Source organism: Pseudorasbora parva, chromosome 2 (assembly GCF_024679245.1).
Source record: "Pseudorasbora parva isolate DD20220531a chromosome 2, ASM2467924v1, whole genome shotgun sequence".
NCBI lineage: Eukaryota > Metazoa > Chordata > Actinopteri > Cypriniformes > Gobionidae > Pseudorasbora > Pseudorasbora parva.
Window position 1 is genome coordinate 20,247,722 of NC_090173.1, and position 21,044 is coordinate 20,268,765.

Here is a 21,044-nt window from a genome sequence, read left to right on the forward strand (position 1 = left end):
TGACGGTCCTTTTCAAGCAAATACCAGCCTCCCACGTCTCTCGTTCATCTACCTCGCCACATATGTCATTGAACGTTAAAGGTGCACTATGTAACTTTTCCGTCTGCTAGAGGGCGCCTATTTAAAACAAAGGTGTAGTTTGACGATGCCAAGTTTGAGCTCAGAATCTTGGGACCTCTGGTCTTCACCTCACAGCCGGCGGAAAAGAATCAGGATCGGACTCTGGCAGAAATCATGTTGATGGATGTGATTATTAACGTTACTGTATGAAGCAGAACAGTACCGAGTGTTGAGGAGCTGAGCAAGGCCACTGGAGCGATAGTTAAAGGGTTATTTCAGAGATTTAGCATAGAAATCACATTTCTACTACATTAATGAACCAGTTTAAATACAAAGATTAGTGCTAAATCACAGAAGTAACCCTTTAATCAGATAAACGCAACAAACTTTTATTCATTTTAGTCATGTGTATGAGGTAAAGCAGCTCTGTTTATCATATTAGACACATTTAAGTGTCTTTTTATGTTATGACGTTACTCTGTGCGTTCGCTCAGCAATTGTCAGGCTGTCACATGTGACGCCCCAGTGACTTCATGAAGTGTGTTTACCTGATCACTTATCTTATAATTTGCAGTTGAGTGATATAGAAACAGCTGCAAAGCAAAATTCCTACAAAAGGACTTTTAGAAAATCGCATTGGCGCGGGAGAGACCCCATCCGGCAAGTAACATTGAGACTTTTCCAAGTGCAAGTTCATTCTGTAGAGCCGGGAACACAGCATCAGTTTCTATCATTTGTGACAGTGTATGGAAGTTTAGACGTGGTTTGAATACGCCTTTTGCCGAACTCGATGTACTTCCTTTTCTCATATATCAGATTGGAATGGTGTTTATTTTCAATAAAAATTAAGAATATATTTGAAAAGTGGAAATAAAGTGTCTAACATTTGTTGTAACCGCTGCTCATGTTTTGTATGTGGACAGATTGTAGGTACAGTTTTGGTTTTTGTAGACATTGACCCACCCTATGCCTCACGTTAAAGTACCCAGGCCCGCTCTCTTTTGCCCAGGCCCGAAAAAAAAAAAATTCTGCCTACGCACTGTACTGGGTAAAGCCTTTCTGCAAAGTAAAGCCAGAAACCGAGAGTAACGCAGATATGACATTGCCAGGTGACTCCCTCAGACGTCCAGGCTCCTTGGTTTAAAAGAGCAATTTTCTCACAGTTTACAAATACTTGGAAACATTTGAGATATTGTAAGTATTCAACAACAACAAAAAACACTGGCCTAGTGGGTTTTGGATATTTTACTGAAAAATGTTACATAGTGCAACTTTAAGTTCATGGTTCTCTGATGTCAGTTAATGGTCATCATGACATGCAGGTAAACAAATACAATATATTTTTAATAAGAGTTTTATTTTTACCGTTTTAATTTTAAATTTTGTATTAGGCTACTTAATAACTTTTCATTAAACGCGTGAACCCCCTGCAGTTCCATCGTGAACCCCAGTTTAGGAAACCCTGACGGAATGTTTAATACTCTACATGTAGTTTTTTTTTTTTTTTTCAAGTTGAAATATTAGGAATGACACAATTCCCTGTTTTGAAAGTGACAGTGTAATATAGAAACACCTTAAAATGAGTCGACCTTTTGAAAGTCATTTTAAAGCTAACATTGGGCTACTGGTCACTAGGCTTGCCGTACTGACAGCTCCACCGCCACCTGTCAGTCTTCGCTCGCATGCAGCTCCCCGCCAGTACGGAGTTCCAGGAGCGCTCGTGCTGCTGACCGCCTGCTAGTGTGACGTCACGGGAGTTGCCGTACTGACCGCGCCGCCTGTCAATCATTCCTTCACGGCGAGCGTAAAGCATCTCAGCGCTGATATGCGCGTGAAACCAGCGCTGTCCACAATGCGGTCTGTCGACGCAGCATCAGGTGAGGATATAACTCCGTGTGTTTGAGGCTTTCTGTAAGTAACACAGAAGGGAAATAAACAAGAAGCATGGATAAACGCGACAAGAACGCGAAAAAGGATTCAGGGAAGTCTGCTAAACGCACAGGGAAACTGTTCCGGAGAAAATCGTTTAAATCCGTGGAAAGTTTGGTGAGTAAGATCTTGAAAAGTTTGGGAAGCTTGGCTAGCGGCGGAGAAACAACCGAACGGTCCGATGCTGAGGAGGATGACGGTGGGTTCGGAGAAAGCGCACCTTGCGCTGGAAACACGGGACATGTGAAAAAAGAGGACAGCGGACAGGTGAGGAAAAGTTCCTCGCTTCCCTGCCGTTATTCCGCGAAAGAGCGACTGTTTTCGCTGTACGGGGATAAAACGCCAGGCGTGTTGGGTCTGAAGAACCACGGGAACACCTGCTTCATGAACGCCGTCGTGCAGTGCTTGAGCAACACGGACCTGCTCGCAGAATACCTTGGTTTGGAGAAATACAAACCGGACCTGTGCCACAGGGAAATGAATGGATTTATCAGGCGCGAGAACGGTCAGCACGAGAGAGGGGAGTTCACGGAACGCCTCGCGTCTTTGGTCCGAGCGCTTTGGACTTTTCAATATACACCCCAACTCTCGGCTGAGTTTAAGGTAGACTCACCTCTCTTAAGTTCACCATGTTGCCACTTTTATCTGACGCTTTTATCCACCTATACAGGCATCCCGCGAAGGTTCCTCAAATAACCTATTGTATTCGAGAAACTTCAGCCTCAAGCTGCTCAAAAGCTCTTCGCATTATAGCCTGTAGGGTTACAGGAGGAAACAATAATACATAAATATAATTACATTAAATGCAATTGTGTGAATAAAATGCTAATGATAATAATACTATTACTTAATTAATATGATAATAATATTACTTAATTTATTTAAAAAATAAGTTAATGGTTCTCTGATGTCAGTTAATGGTCATTACATGTAGGCAAACAACTACAATATTTTTTTTAGTAATTGTTTTGCTTTTTATTGTTTTTATTTTGAAATTATTTTGTTTTAATTGAAACTTTTATGATTGAATTAATAGCTTTTCATTAAACTAATGAACCTCCTGCACCAAAAACTACTAACCTAACTAATCATATAAATTTCAAATTTTAGTTAAAGACAAGTAAACTGTAAGTAACAAAATAACATATAATCAAATGAGGAGTAATAGCACACATAGAACAAACGCATAAACAAACAAATAACTCTAACTGTAATAAATAATCCAATGTAAAGTAGCACTTCACTGTATAAATGAAAAATAGATTAACTCAAAAATTATTGTGAGTTAATTAAGTTGTTAATGAAGTTTTTTGTCTTTGTTTTAATGTTAATTAAATGACAAAGTCAGCAGCGGTTTTATTAGGCTGCTGTCACATTAAGAGCTGCACGGATCCACTATATTGACACACGTTTTACTTTGCAACTCTTTATGTATAACAGATTTATTCAGGTTTACTATACTTGCCGAGACCGGCTTTTTTTTTTGGACATCATTTGTGTGCATGTCTGTTCAAGCCCAAGAAGACATGAACGAGAGCTCAATTTAGCATTCACACTCTGTCTGAGATGCAATTTTCTTGGTGTGTGAGTTTTAGATTTGAACACACAAAGCTTCTCACACTATTGAATTAAGTTATCTTTTGCGTCTTCTTGCGCTTGAATATGAAAATTGTGCAGATGATAAACATTCGCGATACAGCACTGGCCAGATCAGTTGTGCCAACTGTCTTCAATGAACTGCCATCGGGCAGTCCTTATTGTTGAGCTCTGCTTTTACATTCATATGTTTTAAAATCCTCATGGATAGGGCTGTGCAATATATAGAAATTATCGAAATATCGCAAATGTACATATCGCAATATGCATATCTCAACGGCATGCAATATCTGAATGTTGCTCAAATTAAATTGTTGAATGAAGTTATTAAATGCAATAATTTGCGAAAAACAATAACTTGCAGTCTCGGGCTGTCTGACACACACACCGAAACGTGAACGACACTGCTGGTCACTTTTAGAAGTTGAAGCGATGCTTTCTTTTTCCAGAAAGAATGTGAAACACAAATTATTTAATTCTCAGTTTTTAAATATTTTTTTAAAAATAAAATTTAAATAGATTTTACACACTAATTGCAATATCATATTGCATTATTTAACAAGAAATTGCATATCACATTTTTCTTTAATATCGCCCAGCCCTACTCATGGACGTGTTTCAGCTTCCCATACCTATAAATCAACTGATGAATCTGCTTTATCTGATGTGACCGTTTTGTTCAGTGTAAGCAAATGCTTTCCCACAGGATGGACTCTTCTAAGCAAAAAATAGATCAAGATGAGAAACTTCCCATTATCACCAGAGAGTAAATGTAAAAATACTTGAGTGCACTCTCAGATAAGGCATCGCCACACTGGACAGTCCTGAACTCAAGTCTTATGTAACACTTTGCTTTCTCAGAAATCTACAACTAGATTAATACATTTGCTAGAGAAATGATGAGAACTTGCCACTAGAGAGGGTAGATGTGCAGAAAGATAATGGTTTACTATGGTAGTAGTACTGGTACAAATCTCTTCACAATGAAAGTTACGTTGCCTAATTAGTCCAGCCATTGCCATCTATAGTCAGTATTACTATAACAATCACTCAGCAACCGTTTCTAAAAAATTCTAGTTGCTGTGTCCCTGATTTGACCTTTACTAATTTCCTTAAATAAGAAATACACACAAACACACACACACAGTATAGCTTTGAATACTCTTCAAAAACAAAGATGTTTGTTAGTTTGCTCGAGGTGGCAAGAACATGAACAAAGATCATACTGGCCAGGACATTACATACTTCACGAGAAAAGCAGTTGCCAAACATCTCTGTTTCTCCACATTAACCCTACCCACTTTAAATTTCTGACCAATCACACAATAGTTCTTGGACACCCGCTAGAAAAAAAGTTCTGCTCTGACGATGTGTCGAGAACAAGCTGTGAAAACTCCCAAACCATGGCTGCAAGAACAAAATGATGTGGGAGCAAGAACTTTTTTTCTCTGTTCTTGCGGAGTATGTAACAGCCTTAACACACTTTTAATTTTTTGGAAGTGCAGTTCAGATTTTGTAAAATATCTTTGTGATCAGTATTCAATTTCCATGAAAGCCAGATTTAAATCAACATGAGTGTGAGTAAATGATGACAGAATGTCATTTTTGGGTGAGCTACTAACCCTTTAAGGCTTTTCCAATATCACGTAATAAAACGCATCTCAAGCCATTTATCTTCGGGTAGGTGTAGCTAAAGTAACAGTCAGGTGGGAGAAATCCATAAAAGATTTCCGAGGAAAAGCGTCATTGAGAAGAGGTGGGAGTGTAGCCATAAGGTAACCTGCTCTGATGGGAAACAGAGGCTCAGTTCTATTCACACCCTACTATCAAAAGTCTGAAATTATTGCCTTGAAGGACCCCAGTCTGGGCTGACTGTTAGACGAGTGGAAAATTACAAGATCATTTAAGGTAAAATGTAAGGCTATACCCACTCAATGGGGGAGAAAACACCCAAGACATTTATGGATAAGTCTAAACTGTATATTGGGGACTCAACACTAGGCAACAGACTCATCTGATTCAGAGTCTAATGAGTTGTCGTAAATTTACATGAGGCTGTCTGAGGCATGATTTGCTTTTTCCTGTGTTGACAGAGCCCAGAGTATCTTGTCTAGGGATGGCATAAATAAACTTGCGCTGCTTCTCTGACGTCTGCGAGAGTTAATGAGTGCCTAACTGCACAAATGGGGAGCCATCTATAAACAATCAAGAGCTCTAGCGTATAATTTAAGCCTCCCACTGCGCTTAACTTCATTTGTGCAATCTATTCAGTAAAGTGCAATCTATTTCTAATTAGACTTAAAAGGACCTGAATTACACAGTGACAGCATTACAAGTGGCGACTCGTTCAATTACGCAATTTTTAATTCTATGGAAGAGCAAAATCTTGCAGAACTTGTGAGTTTGAAATTGTCACTGTACCAACATTTTCAATTGGTACTAATACCAGTACAATGTTATAGTTCTCTCTACCAGAGCAAAAACTATTGAATTATGTACTCTTTTTTCATGTACTCATTTAATACTCATCGATAGATTCTGATTTAATCGTGCATTTAAATATAGTTGTCAATCCAGAAACTTTGCGGTGTACTTAGCAGCATGAAAAACTAAACTTGTGTTTAGATTGTGAATGTGAACGGTTAATAAACATAAAGCAAGAGAAGAGCCCTCCCTTTATAATCACTAAAGCCCCATTCACACCGCCAGCGACTTTGTTGCTGTATGTCTCTGTACTGTGAACGCGCTTGTGGGTGTTCCCAGTGCTGCCGCTCTAATGTTACAGGTAGAATGAACGTCCTACCATATATCTATAGAAAATACAATCACAAGTAATATGTGAAGGAACACACCATTGGCAGGGCTCAATCCGAGGATAAACAGTTGTCTTTTTCAAATTCCCTTTGGATGCAACAGCAATGAAGAAGGTGAAGCGGAGCTTTTGCCGTATTTGGCCACATCTTTCTTTTTTGCTGTTCTTTTATCTTTTCCTAAAGAAAAGCTAAATTGTTACCTTTGGCTTGGTTTGCTCAGTTGGGGACAGTTGAAATTATTCAACTAAATATACAAAAAAAAAAAATTAATTTGGTCTTATTTAATTCTATAAACTATAATACTGATCTGCCAACATTGTCACTATGGTAAATTAAAATAAGCTGATAACATCACTGTTTTCTCCACAAGGATTGTACAGCCAAATCAAATTTTGTTGCAATATTGTCCTGTTTAACACTGTGAAGCTGCTTTGAAACAATCGTCATTGTAAAAGTGCTATATAAATAAAGTCGATTTGAAAGACCGTTGTTCAGCAGCTTCTTTGTTTACAAGCAGCACATGGAACCGCCACAACTCTGCCGTTATTATGTTAAGCCCACCCACCGACTTTATACACAATGTGATTGGCTTGAGTCTTGTTTTTCCAGTTCGCAAGCCAACTGTTGCTAGATGACCCTGGCTACAAATTATATTTGTTGCAGCTAATGTACATTTAGATTTTTAGGCTAATTTGACTATGAATATACTTAAATAATTAAAAGTAACACTCTGCTGTTGGAGAGTGAATGCTGCTCTGTGCATTAAATCATTAACTAGATTAATGATTGAGCTCAACAAATGAAATTCACTCATACGGTCAAAAAAATTGTAGAATGTTTGCATTTTACAAATAATAAATTGATTAAACTCACTAAAACTGCCGACAGTTTCTTTTCCACACATCGTATTATTATATCCATTTTATTTGATTAGTCATTTGATTCGATTTGATACATATTATGATACTGAACTCATGATACAATATTGCGATAAATGGTAAAAGGTTAACACAAAAAAAAAAAAAAAAATACCTTTGTTGATTAAAATGCTAAATTTGTTATTATATTGGGAGTGGAAATAAATAGGCTTGGACTTGGTGCTGGTAACCCAATGTGCAGGACAATGGTCTCACCAGAATAAATATATACATGATTCTGAAGCTGAAAATACTGAATTATTTTAGACCAATATGCACTGTCACTGACTAGATACATTTAAAATTATGTACAAGTACCACTTTTTACTGGTAATAAGAAATTTGCCATTTTTTAGGGCCCACAAATATTCCCCCATTGCATTTTTACACATTATATTCAACATTATCCATTAAAGGGTGACTTCAGCGATTTAGCATATGGTTTTGTATCAGTAGAAACCCAAGAGTATATTTGAATGATTCACCTCACTGAAGAAACCCTTTAAAGAATGTGCTTTCATACTAAGACTGGAGTTGGAATTCATCCATTTGTGCGCAAAACTAACGTTGAAGTGCAAGTCAAACCTCCTCAGGCTGAGTATTTATTGATGAAAAGAAAGCTTTTCTTTTCATACAGTATAAAACTGACAGGAATCCTCTCTTTAAAACCAAAGATAAGTGGATGCCTACATTTCTCAAAGATTTTACATATGCCAAATACATTTATACATTGACTGATGACCAGGGCCACAAGGAATCTGTCACGAATGATCCACTGAAGGCGAAGTTTAGAACCCAAGTGCAGTATCTTTATTAACTCAAATCCAAAACATTAAACAAAGGCCTGGCTTGACAATGCTTGACAATACTTAACATAAACAAAAATATAAACAATAAACTCACCAACAGTGGGTAACAACATCAATATCAGACAAGGACACACAGCAAACTTGAGGGCTTATATACACAGACCCCGCGTCCCAATTCACATAATATCCATACTAAATAGTATTCGAAATAAGAATTATGGGTCCTGCACACTGCGATTTTTCAAAATCCTTTGCGAATGTCCCGTGTCAGACTGTAGGAACATGATCCCCGATGATCGCCATGTCACACTGTAAGATCTCAGTTGGCATTAATGTCAGACTGACCGATAGTGAAGGTGAGCTAAAAATGGACGCGCACAAGAAAACTCGTCCAGAGTTTTATATCATCAATGAATGACGCGTTCGGTGACAGTGAGCAGCATTATACGCGGGACTGAAATGCTGGCTAAAAAAAATCTCTAGCTCTCGTTTTGGTCATAGTTTGTCTTGAAAAACGGAGATATATGACTGTCGTCATAGGGTAAAATTTGATCGCAGCGCTCATTAATCGCCTGCCGGTGAACATGTCAAACTTACGATCAAAGACGTCAGATTTTAGCCTAGGATCAGAGGAATCTTTGTTGGACGAGGATTCGATTAGAACAACAAACGCAGATAAAAAAACGCAGTGTTAGGAAACTACAAACATGACGGTTGTGCAAGTCCAATGGTTAAGTTGAGAGGTTTAGATAAAGGTTTTAGTGATCAATTATCAGTATTTAACATGACAAAAATATATTTAAACAGTGCTATCCACATTATAATTCATATGCAACAGCATTGTGAATATGTGTAATGATACGTTTGGCCATTAACTGTTAAATGTATCATTATATTTAGCCTAAACCGCAAACACATGAGAAGAGTCTCTGCATTAAGGACCCACACATGGCAAATCAACGTGCGGCTACATTTCTCTCTGATACGGTAGGAAATGAAACTGAATGTGGATGATTTTAACTGTGACGAATCTGACGATGGTTGACAGGGCACTTTAATCGGTGATGGGATGCACCTAACTAAGCGACAGAGTCCGTTAAAGATGACAAAGTAGTATTTCAGGACATACTACTTCGTCATCTTTAACGGACTCTTTCAGACTCTTGCATACTTTTTACTGCTACACACTCAAAAGTATGTATTTTTCTTCATAAAAAGAGTACATACTTTGTGTATGTAGTATAAGTAGGCGAATTGGGACGCAGTGAGAGACTAATGACAAGACAAGTGACACCTGTGAACAGTGATCAACCAATCAACCAATGACAGAACAAGACACAAGATTGAGGGCATGGGAGTCAAATGACGAGACCAGGAAGTGCATGACAAAACAAAGCATGACTATGAACATAGCAACTTAAGAAACATGACAGCGAACATGAAAACTCAAAAACATGAACATGAAACATGAACCCAAAACTCCCTGTGACAGAATCTGTGAATTTTTTTGGTGAATTCTGCCCTTAATTTTTTTGAAAGATGTGCGGAATTATGGGGAATGGTTTTAAATGTGTTCAAAAGATCAAAGAATATTGGAACTGAAAGCATTATAAATAAAATATAACATTCACTTCTCAACTTTTATTTAAGGTTAACAGTACAAATCCAAAACAAAAAAATAGAACAACTTGCTCTTTAAACAAAGCTTGATCTCTCTTATTGTAGGCTACATCCACTAAAAGACAGAGAAAATATTGCTTTATCAATTGTATTGTAGACAAATCATTAAATAAACAATTTCATATAATTTAACAATAGAGCAAAATAAATAAATACCTACCAAAATAAATTAATTAACTATTTTTAATAGCTACAAATAAGTAATTTTTGTAGACAAGTGACGTTTCCTTAACTACTCTGTGGTCAATTTTATTTTAGACATTTTAAAATATCATGCTCTCACAAAAAATGTTTTCACATCAATAAGCACAGCTACTAACCCTCAAAATCACGCACGCGATTATGTATGCTTCTCAAATGACGGACACTACAATCGTGGAAATCTGCGCGTGCAGATTCTGTGGGCCTGCTGATGACTATATGTTATAAATGAAACATTAGGCTACATTTTCATCCTCACAACACAAGCCTTGTGACCTTTGGCCTCTGTTTATATATATATTAGGGCATCTAGACTTTCATTCTTTTGCAGATGGGTTTACACTCTGTGACCACATGACCTACTTTCTCACTATATGACTAATGTTAAGATTATTACGTTATCTCAGTCTGTAGGCCTACGGCTTCATATTATTATCTCCAATTTGCTCCCAGCAGAGTTCATATGGTTAATCCTGCTATAATTAATCTTTATGTCACTCAGCATTAAAATTATTTTAAATACACCTGACATTCAAAACTACGTTAAACTGGATTGAGAATATGATGTGGACTAGTAAGACTTGTGTTGCCTTCAAGTCACACTGCAATGATGATTTTTACTAGAGTAGCACACATAAACAACACCATGGTGCAGCAATTACAATGGGACCCTTTGGATGATATTATATTTTTGTATTATACACCACATAATATAATACCTAACAGAAAGCATAATATAGTACCATATATGTATGGTCCATGGGCATCGGAAGCAAAGAAAAAAAAATCGACTGGGTCCTCTCTAACAGATTTTTTTTTTTTTAGAGTATTGGCCATTTACATAAAACACAAATGTACCTCCATTTACTAAACGTCTAACTGGGCCAGAAAAAAAAAATATGGATATCACTGATTTATTAACAGTGGCAATAGTGTAGGGGTAAGACACATGACATCTGAGGTACCTGAGGTTCAAATCCACCTTTTGCCAAATTCGCTCTACTCCCTTTTCCCATCACATATCAGATCAGAAAGGCATTTATTTTCAATAATAATTAAGAAAATATTAGAAAAGTGGAAATAAAGCGTCTAAAATGTTTAATAATTAAAGTGTTTATCTAAAATTAATAAAGTGTTTATCTGTTCGGGGTTGGAAACAGACATGTGCAGATTGAATTAGAGATGATAAAAGTGAGTGCATGGTAATATATATAGATATCTGTTATATCTTTATAATCTTTTTTAATACATTATAAAATTATTTTTTTCCTGTGATGGCAAAGCTGAATTTCAGCATCCTTACTCTAGTCTTTAGTGTCACTTGATCCTTGAAATCATTCTAATATGATGATTTGATGTTTAAGAAACTGACCATTTCTGATTACTTCTGATGTTTCTGATTATTATAAATGATTATAAATAAAAGAGTTGTAGTGTTATTCAGGGTTTTTGTGGAAGCAGATTATTTTTCAGAATTCTTTGATGACTAGAATGTTCAAAAGATCAGCATTCATTTGAAATAGAAATCTTTAACATTACTGTAAAGCAAAAAAAAAAACTGCTGCTGGTATCTGCCAATGCATTTCATAAGAATGTTTTTGTGATCACAGATGTGATGAGGATTCTTCAGTTATTCATTTACAGAATTGTTGTCACGATCAGCAGTGAGGAGCATCCTTCACTGTGTATCAGAATGCAATTTACATCCTCCATCTGCTCTCCACTGCATCTCTGTATATAACATACTGTCTGCTCTGAGACAGATCCACTGCGGCTACTATTCAATGACTCCACGATTAGTTTTTCTAAAGATTCAATAGACAGCTCAGGATTGTATAAATGGAGTGTTGATTGAATAAATGTTCGAAACATTTTGTGATATGTATGTCTGTATTAATAGACCTTTATCTTGTTTCTTGTCTCCAGATGACCGTATCAAAATATGGTGCACAGTTCCGGGGAAATTCCCAGCATGACGCTTTGGAATTCCTGCTCTGGCTTCTGGACCGCCTCCATGAGGACGTCAACTCATCTCCAACCATACCCGATGGAAATAACAGAAGCAAATCAACTGGCAAGGTAAGCATGTGTCTCAGAACCTGCCTAGCAGGGACGTGCATTTTAATATTTCACAATATTGCTGTTTTTGATCAAATAAATGCAGGCTTAATGAGCATAAGAGACTTCTTTCATAGTGCTGCATAACTATCAAAAATGGTAATATAATAAAGTCCTTTCATGTCACCATTTCGCCAGCCTACACTTCACATAATAGGCTATGTGCCGGTGGCTGGCAATTCATTAACTTTGATAGTTTCGTCAAATAGTAAACGGTGTATCAATATACATTTAAATACAAGTAACACTTTACCATTAATGCGACTTTTGGCGCTGCATGGTTATGTACAGTTCTTTTTTTTTGTCAGGTAACATATATAATAGAGATTTTTGATTAAATCGACACGTTAGCTTTGATTATTGATGAGAGAAACTTTTGGTTTAATTTTGCCCTGTAAAGCCACAGACACTCTGAAAGAACCATATATGGCTCGAGAGCCGTTTCCGAATAGACTATGGAAAATCAGCAACGTTGCAACGTAAACATAGCAACGCGAAAATAAAATAAAATAAATAAATAAATAAACAGACATTTTCTGACTTTTGAGCCATTCGTTACTATTGTACACATTGTCATGTTATTATAAGCCAAATTTATTTGGTTTTATTGACCACAAATATTATCATTGATATTTGTCTGAGAGGGGAAATTTTTGATTTATTCTGAAAAAGGGCAGGGGCTCGAGCACAAAGCTCCCCCCTCTGCACGTGCCTGCTGCCTAGGGCATGTAATGGCATGAAAGAAGTGAAATGATGCAACATTCAATCTCAAAAATTGGCTCAAAATGGGATTTTCCCCCTCGTGTTATATTATTAAGCCTCAAACCGCAAATCATCACCTGAAATATCTTAGAACTCATAATCATTTTGCAGTGTAATAAGTTGGTCGAAGTTACCGAATGGCTCTTCTAAAACCCCATATGGCCAAAGCAGTTGTTCCCTCCACCATTACCATGACTTGGCAAGGTCAGAGTGTCTTGTCTACATATCCATGCCACCCGTAAACAACACATCTGTTTATGAAATATGGAGATTTGTGCCAAGCGCCACAGAGTGTGCAGAGATAGAGTGTTCTTCTTGTACATAACCTTGGAATTACCCAGATGAATAGCTTTTTACAGTGGCTGTGATCTTCGCATGGTGATATTCACAGGGACTGAAATTGATTTGAAACCCACAGCATTTTGCGGGTCTACATGTGTGCACTCATATTGGTAATTGGACCGTAAAAGGAGCCACATCTCCATGGCAGAGGTTACAGAACCTTCTGCAATTATTGCCACGCTATTAGAAACATGCAATGTGCACTTGCTGTTTATTACATTAATCTTACAATGAAATTAAGAGGGAAAGCTAATTTTGTTATGTCAATTTTTTCTTCTTAAATTTACTACATATCTCTGAAATTAGGGGAAATTAGTTTTCAAACATTATTATAGCCATTATTACTGCACCATATGTCCACTATTAGTGTTTAAACCAAGCGGCAACTTCTCGCGGTCTCTCTTGAAATCAACACGGAAGTGACTTCAACTGTAATTCATCAACTGGCTGCTAGAGACAGGCTCCAAAAAGGAGTCATATCTGTATCTCCACATGTTAAAATGGCCAACTTTACAGCAGAAAAAAAATATTTTTACAGCCAGGGGCATTGTTAAACATAAAGCCCCCCCACCCCCTATTACTTTTTTCTTGAAAGCCTGCTACGTACAAGAAGTGTGCCACACAATGCACTAAACAAATTTGCTTTGCTTAACCCCCAATTTCTACACTACAACAAGTACTGGAAAAGGTAAACGTGTAGAGATATTATATTTATAAAAAAAAAATGTTTTAAGTATCTTCAACATACTTTATATGAACATTCTCAAAAATAAAACGCATACACTGAACATGGAAATAATAAAACCGGAGAGAAATTTCTTGCAGATTTGCATTGTTCTACATTTCACAATGATAATAATGAATAATTCAATCTTTTTCAAGAATTTACAATTACAACATATCAAGTAACCAGTTGCTTTAAACTAAAATTAAGATCATATATATTCTAAAATCAAAAGAAAACAAAGTATTCCCCAGTTCAACAACAATGTTTCGGGGCTTGAAAATGCAAACTTTTTAAAACTGGTTTCAAAGTGCAATTTTTATTTATTTTTTATATTCTGTTATCGTCTCCATGTAAACTACAAAAAACGTGAAATTGTGAACATGGTGACGTCATGCGCATGCATATTACGTGTTCAGCCTACAGATGCGTAGTGTTTTGTTACAAAGAGACACTGCCAAATACTGGACTGACATGAATAACACCGCGTCTAATACACCGTTTTCACAGATCTGTGTGAACCGGGATTGTTTCAACAACGTTGTCATTGAACGCAAAAAACGCTTCCATTTTTAAAAGCCTACATCATTGTCATGTAAACGTAGCCTTAGTTTGCCAACTATTTGTGCTGACTGAGCAAATGTAACTTTTAATATTTTAATATATAGTCTAAAATATTAGTCAAATAAGAATATTAACTCGTTCCTTATTGAACTATTATATGAAAGCGATATCACGACAAAAATCTTTGACTTGTTCACTTTTGAATTTGGGTAGACCGCAATAGTACATGATAAACATTATTATTTTCCCATTGATTTTCTGATGAACACTATATAGCCAGAAGTATTAGGACACCCCTCCAAAACATTGAATTCAGGTGTTCCATGGCCACAGGTGTATAAAATCAAGCCCCTAGGCATGCAGACGCTTCTACAAACATTTATGAAAGAATGGGTCGCTCTCAGGAGCTCAGTGAACTCAAGCGTGGTACTGTGATAGGTTGCCACCTGTGCAATAAGTCCATATGTGAAATTTTCTCACTACTAAATATTCTACGGTCAACGGTTAGTGGTATTATATCAAAGTGGAAGCAATTGGGAACAACAGCAACTCAGCCACAAAGTGGTAGGCCACATAAAATCGCTGAGCGGGGTCAGAACATGCTGAGGTGCACAGTGCGCAGAAGTTGCCAACTCTGCAAAATCAATTGCTACAGACCTCCAAACTTTGTGTGGCCTACAGATGAGCTCAAGATCAGTGTGTAGAGAGCTTCATGGAATGGGTTTCCGTGACCGAGCAGCTCATCCAAGCCTTACATCACCAAGTATAATGCAAAGGGTCGGATGCGGATGGTTATGGTGTGGGGGTTGTTTTTCAGGGGTTGGGCTTGGCCCCTTATTTCCAGTGAAGGAAACTCCTAATGCTTAGCATACCAAGACATTTAGTATGCTCCTAAACCTTGTGGAAAGCCTTCCCTGAAGAGTTGAAGCTGTTATAGATGCAAAGGGTGGGTCAATTCCATATTAAACCCTACAGATAAAGAATGGGATGTCATTAAAGTTCATGTGCATGTAAAGGCAGACGTCCCAAAACTTTTGGCTATGTAGTGTACATGTTATAGAAATTACATTACAGAATTCATATTGAAATGCTGGTGATATGCATTGTGCGCACACACTAACTCAGAAGTGTGACGACCCACTTTTACTAGCTTTAAATGGCTTTTAGCACAAAAACGCCATAATACGCCTACTGTTTCCTTCCGTTGGCACCATGCTAATTGTCTCCTTTTGAACTCAGCAGTGCCTGAATGGTTATCAGATGTGGTTTGATGTAGTTGGTTTTGTTTGTTAATTAATAATGTTTAGTGACACAAATTTGAACCGCTGCTTAATGATGAACCAAGATTTGAGACTTTGATTTTCTGTAAAACAACTCATTTAATCAACAGTCTGGTAGCGCAGCGGCGCACTGTCTTTAATTGATGATCTGTGTGTGTATGTGTGCGTTTGTCACGAGCCGGTTCAGCTCCTCTGGCTACGCCTGTGGCTACAGCCTGGCTTATTATCTCTGAGCAGTACTTTCATCTACTCTCTGTTGATGCCCTTTTTGACTGAACTTAATCCATTATTAAAAGCCTGTTCTTTTCCTTTTAAAATATGTTCCTATGCAGGCACACACATAAAAGCTTGTGGTATAATGCTATTAGAACATGGGATATAGTAGTCTCAAAAGCCATGGCAAGGTCAGTAAAAAAAAACAGCAGTAGGCTATTTAGATTGTTGATGCATGCTTTGTGTGAATCTGCTACGGATCTGTTTTTGACCTGCAGCCAAATCATCTAAACAACAATGATACCAGCCTTCATGAAATGTACTGTGGTGAAGTACCTTTCTTTTTTAATGTATGGGATGGGACCTCTAAAACCCATTTTTATCCATGTACAAAAACCTCAGAAACCTCCTGAAGAGCAAACCAGACTATATTAACTGGTTCTTAAAAGCTGGAGCAGACTTTTCTTGCAGAGGTAGGCCTTTTAGCTCATGCGGTGACGATTAGATCATCAAAAATCAACGTATTACAGGGATAGCTCACCCTGCAATGAAATTAAAGCCATCTTTTACTCACCCTGCTTGAGCGCCGACGGTTCGTACTAGTCATTACAGGAACGCGCACAGGGTAACGGCTGAGCTCAGTGTATTTCTCCCAAATCCTTATAGTATGCCTCCTGGACACTTTCCATATATATGGTGCGGGTCTCACTGTATCATTGCATCATACTTTTGTGTCATTTTTGTAATATTTTACTATGGTTGCTATCCACTGCCATTATAGGTAGGAGCGCATGCAGGACTATTTTTAAAATTACCGCTTTTGAGGTCCGAAAGGGATAGAAGGACATAGGGCACTGAATCAACAGCAGGGTGAGTAAAAGATGGCTTTAATTACATTTCAGGGTGAACTATTCCTTTAATTTAAAAAAAAAAATGTAAATATCACTTTTCAAAATGATATTGTTCAACAATGCTTTAGGAAGGCATCTTCCCTATATATATATATTATATATATATACACACACACAGACCCATAGAAAGTCACCACAATGACACAAAAAAAAGATGAAAAAAAGAACAAGAAACAGATTTTGACCACCTACTCAGAGTTCTCTGTTTCCACTTCAGTTTTAGCGTATCTCTATAAGGATAAGGATGGTGTCTCAAAATGCCTTATTTATGAGTCAATACACATCCTAAAGTGAGCATGACCCTCCTCCATAGCAGCGAGTGTAAATATATAGCCAGAGCCCAGTGGATATTTTCAGACTCACTCTTGAAGACATTCATTATATATTTATTACACATGTATGATCTAATGGAGGTCGACAAGTGCACGTCTGTAAACAAACAGATGGATCAATATTTCCTTATCTTTCTCTCTCTCTCTCTCTCTCTCTCTCTCTCTCTCTCTCTCTCTCTCTCTCTCTCTCTCTCTCTCTCTCTCTCTCTCCCCCCCTCTCTCTCTCTCTCTCTCTCTCCCTCCCTCACTCACTCACTCACTCACTCACTCACTCACACACACACACACACACACACACACACACACACACACACACACACACACACACACACACACACACACACACACACACACATACACACACACACACACGTCATGTTTTCATGTTTTATGGGGACTTTCCATAGGCGTAATGGATTTCATACTGGACAAACTGTACATCCTATCCCCTTACACTGCCCCTGCCCCTAAACCTACCCATCACAGGAAACATTCTGCATTTTTACTTTCTCAAAAAACTCATCCTGTATGATTTATAAGCCTTTTGAAAAGTAGGGACCGCTGGCTGGTCCCCACAATATAGGTGATCTCAGGTTTTTATGCTTATAAGGGACATTTGGTCCCCACATTTTAATATAAACAAGGACACACACACACACATACACACACACATACACGCTGACCCCGAGGCCACTGATTTTTGGCATTCCCTTCACCATGTTTACCGGGTATCACTCTGGAAACAGAACTGGTGTGAAGCCATCTCTCAACGGAATGAAAGGAAGCTTTTGTGAACGAGTGGATGAAAGAGACGCTTGTTCTGGACATATGGACTGAAGGAGAGAGGTGCAAACCCCTTCTGCAGCCCACATACAAGGTTAAAATTAATTTACAGTGATGCCATTATGACTGTGTCCACAATTCTTACATTACACATTCTCTTTATTAATCTGGTTGTCACAGTAACTCTAGAGATAGGTCGATAAACTGTATTGGCTGCGTTTTGTGATGCAACTCAACAGAATTAATCATTAATAGACCACCCATGACTGAATTTGCCTAAATATAGTATACTATGTTGTAGTAAAAGCAGGTTGAAATTGAACTTTTAAGCGCTCCTTCTTACGGACAGTGAAGCAGCAAATTTTATAAAGTAAAATACAAGAAAGAAAGAAATATAAATAAAGAAATACATGCATCCATTTTACAAACTGCTTGTCATATATAGGGTCAGAATAAAATAAAATAAAATAACATTTCTTGCATAGCTGCAAACCTGAATATAATGTCTTAAGAAGTTTTTCTAGCTAGACCATGCTCATCTCTGCAGCATTTTATGAGGCCGTGGGACTGAGAGTCTCTTTTTCAGTCTCACTCTATCAATATAACAGTAGGTCACGCCAGCTGCAGATGTTTTTGTGGACTCATCATTGCGGTATACATCTATGAGTAAAGGAAGCTGCTGGAGGACTTCTGGTGTGGAGGAAACCACCTGCTGTTGAACATCTGCAAGACAAAAGGGGTTGGTGTTGGATGTCTGGGAGATCAGGGAATTTCTGGAACTCCCAGGGCGAGAATGGGAGTTGTGCAATCCAAACCTAAAGCAACAGACTGGGCTGTACTGTCTGAGATGGGCTTTTCAGCTTGGCAGCACTGTGCTAGAGATGTTCTGCTAGTGGTGCAGGTGTTATTCTGTCAGACTGAGCAACGCCAGCTTTCACATTCGATTAATGTGGTCTGATAACTATCCATAAGACGTCAGGGCTCCTTGGTTAAAATAGCAATTTTCTCACAATTTACAAATAGTTGGAAACATTTGGGCTATTGTAAGAACTCAACTCAACAAAATATATAACACTGGCCTAGTGGTTTTTGGATGTCATAGTGAAAAAATTCTACATAGTGCATATATGTTGAATGTCTATCATTAATGTTTAAAAAAAAATCTAGTTTATAGAGACATCAGTAACTGTATTAAACTAACCTTCATTCATTAAGAGATTAAACATATTTGAAATCAAAGATAAATAAAATATACTGCATTTAAGTTGTTTCTAAATTTATTTGGAGAGTAACTCCAATGGTTTTAATCACAATAAATTACTGAAAAAATGTACTCCCTCTTTTGCTGCCAAAACAGCCCTGAACCATCGAGGCATGGACTCCACTTGATCCTTGAAGGTGTGCTGTGGTATCTGGCACCAAGTTGTTAGCAGCAGATCCTTTAAGTCCTGTAAGTTGCGAGGTGGGGCCTTCCATGATCGGACTTGTAAATTTAGCACGTCCCACAGATTCTCAACTGGATTGAGATCTGGGGAATTTGGAGGTCAAGTCAACACCTCAAACTCATTGTTGAGCTCCTCAAATCATTCCTGAACTATTTTTGCTTTGTGGCAGGGCACATTATCCTGCTGAATCACAGTCACCAGGGAATACCGTTTCCAAGAAAGGGTGTACATGGTCTGCAACAATGCTTAGGTAGGTGGTACGTGTCAAAGTAACATCCAATTTGATGGTAGGACCCGAGGTTTCCCAGCAGAACATTGCCCAAAGCATCACAGTGCCTCCGCCAGCTTGCCTTATACCCATAATGCATTCTGGTGCCATGTGTTCCCCAGATAAGCGAAGCAGACGCACCCGGCCTTCCACGTGATGTAAAAGAAAACGTGATTCATCAGGCCACCTTCTTCCATTGCTCTGTGGTCCAGTTCTGATGATCCTGTGTACACTGTTGGTGCTTTCAGTGGTGGACAGGGGACAGCATGGACACCCGGACTGGTCTGTGGCTATGCAGCCCCATACACATCAATCTCCGATGCACTGTGTATTCTGACACCTTTCTATCAGAACCAGCATTAACTTCTTGAGCAATTTAAGCTACAGTAGTTTTTTTGTTTGATCGGACCACACAGGCCCAGCCTTCGCTCCCCATGTGCATCAATGAGCCTTAGCCGCCCATGACCCTGTCGCCGGTTCACCACTCCTCCTTCTTTGAACAGCTTTTGATAGATACTGACCACTGCAGACCGGGAAAACCCCACTATAGCTGCAGTTTTACAGATGATCTTAACCAGTCGTCTGGCCATCACAATTTGGCCCTTGTCAAATTCGCTCAGATCCTTACGCTTGATCATTTTTCCGGCTTCTGACACATCAACTCTGAGGACAAAATGTTCACTTGCTGCCCTAATATATCCCACCCACTAACAGGTGACGTGATATAGAGATAATCAGTGTCATTCACTTCACCTGTAAGTGAATAATCAAAATGTTATGCCTGATCAGTGTGTATATTAATTAATAATAATAAAATGAATAATAATTATAATAATACAAATGTAAAAAATGTTTTGATTATACGCTCATCTTTGAGGATGCAAGTTATGTGTAGCAATCTGAAATAATACTCTTATGTATTAATTTAAAAAACTGTAAAAAAAAAAAAATATGAATTGATATATTATTAATATTGAATTGATATTATCTAAATATTGAATTGATATATTATCTAAATATTGAATTGATATATTATCTAAATATTGAATTGATATATTTTCTAAATATTGAATTGATATATTAGAATTATCTAAATATTGAATTGATATATTATCTAAATATTGATTGATATATTATTAATTGATATATTGATTGAATATTGCTTTGTAATACTCTCAGAATTGTGACAAGCGATATTGAGAAGCAACATCACTTCCTTCCTTTCATCAGAGTTCATTTCCCTTTCATTGCGCCACAGGTGCCTCACAGAGGTAAATGCGCTACATGAAGTGCCCTC

General features: G+C 37.7%; 1 protein-coding gene across 1 annotated transcript in view; it reads left to right on the forward strand.

The window, feature by feature from the left end:
- The first annotated feature begins 1,695 nt into the window (after window positions 1-1,695).
- Window positions 1,696-21,044, forward strand: part of usp43b (ubiquitin specific peptidase 43b) — a 98,901-nt gene continuing 79,552 nt past the window's right edge. The window contains exons 1-2 of the mRNA XM_067459072.1: window positions 1,696-2,592; window positions 11,932-12,084. Of these exons, the coding sequence (XP_067315173.1) occupies window positions 2,005-2,592; window positions 11,932-12,084 (741 nt within the window). The 5' untranslated portion in view covers window positions 1,696-2,004. The remainder of the gene's footprint in view (window positions 2,593-11,931; window positions 12,085-21,044) is intronic.